This window comes from Nestor notabilis, unplaced genomic scaffold, assembly GCF_000696875.1.
Source record: "Nestor notabilis isolate BGI_N333 unplaced genomic scaffold, ASM69687v1 scaffold15628, whole genome shotgun sequence".
In the NCBI taxonomy this organism is placed as follows: Eukaryota; Metazoa; Chordata; class Aves; order Psittaciformes; family Psittacidae; genus Nestor; species Nestor notabilis.
The window spans coordinates 8,606-11,390 of record NW_009941626.1 but is presented as its reverse complement, the minus strand read 5'-3'; the positions used below and the strand labels follow the sequence as shown (position 1 = coordinate 11,390).

At 42.9% G+C, this 2,785-nt stretch overlaps 1 protein-coding gene across 1 annotated transcript in view; it reads left to right on the top strand.

The window, feature by feature from the left end:
- Positions 1–1,771: 1,771 nt before the first annotated feature.
- Positions 1,772–2,785, top strand: part of ACADL (acyl-CoA dehydrogenase, long chain) — a gene marked incomplete at both ends in the record, with an annotated part of 8,696 nt that continues 7,682 nt past the window's right edge. The window contains one exon of the mRNA XM_010020987.1: positions 1,772–1,933. Coding sequence (XP_010019289.1) covers positions 1,772–1,933 — 162 coding nt within the window. The remainder of the gene's footprint in view (positions 1,934–2,785) is intronic.

The window sequence follows — 2,785 nt, the reverse complement described above, 5'->3', positions numbered from 1 at the left end:
AGGAAGGTTATAGGCACAGATGTGTGTGTATATCTTAATGTGTATGTATATGTGTGTGCCTGTGCCCCCATTGCAGGAGGCAGCTGGGGTCTGGGTGAGTGCCTGGTGTCCCCCAGGCGTGGGAGACCCCCTGAACACCCTGGGCTGTGGCCTGGTCCCCCCAGGCCTGGGAGCCCACTGAGCCCCCAGTGCCTGACAAGTTATGAAGCCCCTGTGCATTCACTTGATGGGGCTGACCTTTGCTCTGCTTCTCGTCCGCACTTAGGGAACACCGAGTCCCATAGCAGCAGCAGGTGACAGGCTGGATGTGTCCTCTCCTGAGCACGCTGGACCCGTGGCAGCAGGGCACTTGGAATGGGGTTTTTTGGGGAGCAGAAATGCAGGGATGTGTTCATGCCTTCTCTGACCTTCAGGTTGTGCCTCCTAGGGCTGTGGTTGGTGTGACAGAGCAGCTCGGTTCTTCCTGTGTGCCATGTGGGCTGTGAGCCACAATAAAGCAAAAAAGCTCAGCAACATCTTAAACAGCTTTAAAAATAAGGTGGAGCTTTTGGGAGAGTCACTGTGTGCCCAGCATGGAAAGCCTGTGCTTGGGGGGGACAACATACTGAAAAAGCAAGTTGCAGTAGCCCACTGCTTCCAAATATCACTAGAAGTAGATAGAGTCTGTGTTTCAGGCATGTTTAATCCTTTGTGCCAGGAACAGCACGAGTAACTTCATGCGGCAGTGAATAAAGACCTTTGCCTTGGTAATGGAGTAAGCGTAGGCTCAGTTAAGCTCTGTGGGACTGCACAAAATTACTGTGCTGTGCTGTGCTGAGGATCTGAGGAGAGAGGAGCAAAATAGTTTGAGAAAGGAACAGGGAATGCCTTTCCATTTAATATAGCTCAGTTCTGTATTTCTAATTCCTGGTGTTTTGTGGCAATAAAAATAAAAGCAAGTCAGAGAACACAGTGCACATATTGTAAGAAGTGACTTTTCATTTCAGCCCTAAAGTAGTATGTCATCCTTGACATTCTAAGCTCCTACAAAAGCTTTAATCCCTTCCTTGTTATTTTGTAATTGCACTTGCCTTGGGTGGTTTCAGCTACTGACATCTACCACTGTTTCAGTTTTTGTTTGCTGTTAAAGAAGAATTTTTACTTTTAGGTATGTTTTTTATCAGAGTTTTGGGAGGATTAGCCTTCCTCTACAACATAAATACTGAAAGAAGGAATTAAAAAGTATGATTTTCAAGGTTAGAACTATGCAGGTATATGTGATAATGCAGAGTATGCTACAGCCCTCAGAGCATGCAAATCCATGTTGTACTTGCTTATATTTTGAGTGTGTGAATTTTCAGTGTCATGGATTGAGAGACTTTTGGGGGCATATAGAGAATGAACAGAGCTGACAAAAAAGTGTACTTGTTTAAAAAGCTGCCCCCTCAGTTTAAATTGAGCTGAAGTGCATATTGGAGGTTGGGTAGCAGGCGGAGAAGGCAGTGATGATTTTTAGCATCTCTCATGAACAGGAACTTTAACCTCTTACCTGTGTAGGTATGATTATTGTTTCTAATTTAGTTGAAGTGTTAAGGACAAACTGGTCTTGCCTCCTTTCACAGCCCAGTGAAGTACAGTGTCTGTTAGGTTTTACGTTTATTGGTATCCTTTAGACCTAACAGTGTGCTAGACCTGGGAACTGAAATATGTTTAACAATGCAGGTGTGCCCTTTCTTTTAAAGGGTTATGTAAATGGGGTGTCCTAACAGATGCTTTCATTTGTCTTTTTTAGTCCTCTGCAAGCTGAACAGCTTGGCACAAAGCGCCTCGAACCATCTTCGGCTAAAAGCTTGCTTGATATAGGTACTCGGAAGATCTTCTCATCAGATCATGATATCTTCAGGGCGAGTGCCAGGAGGTTCTTTCAGGAAGAAGTGCTGCCTTTTCACGCAGAGTAAGATAGCTCTTAAATATTCTGGTTTGCCAAATAATATGCGTTTTTCCCCAAAAAATGGTTTCTAGGGGTGTTAATCTGACAGGATAAACAGGATATTTGTTTTCATTTTCTAGCTTTTTTAATTTACTCAGTTAAAACAAACCTGCCTTTGAAAATCATATGGGGGGTGTTGAGGTGGGGGAGTCACACATAAACAAAATTCACTGCATTCTTTGAGCTCCAGTGCAGGCAGTCTTGTCTTTAGTCCTATAAGCAGACAAGTACAGTTTGCTGAGTTGCAGCAAAAGAATCCCTGCTTGTAGGTGTTAACTCTTGACACTAATGTCTGAACTGAATTCAGTCTGAACAATTCAGTTCTTATGCTATTGCACTGCTGTGATCTTAAAAAAGCATTGACGCTGTCTGGATTACATTGCAGTAGGTGTGTCAATACAGTACATGTAGGATGGTGAGCTGAATTATGTATTACCAACACATTTGCACGAAATATCTTTGTTTTCCTTTATATCTCTTTGGGTTTTTGCTTCCATGGAAATATGTGTGGTGGTTTGCACAGAGTAGAAGTGTTGTACTTCATTGAACTAGAGCTGGAGGATGGTTTTCTCCCTTTAGTTATATGCAATCATGTTATAGTTGGAGAAAGAAAATAAATTAACTAAGAACATGTTTTTGAACAAAAAATGTTAAGCTGCAGAAGTGTCTTTAAGCAATTTTTACTTTACCTGAAAAATAGTCCTGCAAAAACACCGGGGGTTAGTGAAGGGCTTGTTCATAGAATCCCAGACTGGTTTGGGATGAAAGGACCTTAAAGCTCTTCCAGTTCCAACCCCCTGCCATGGGCAGGGACAC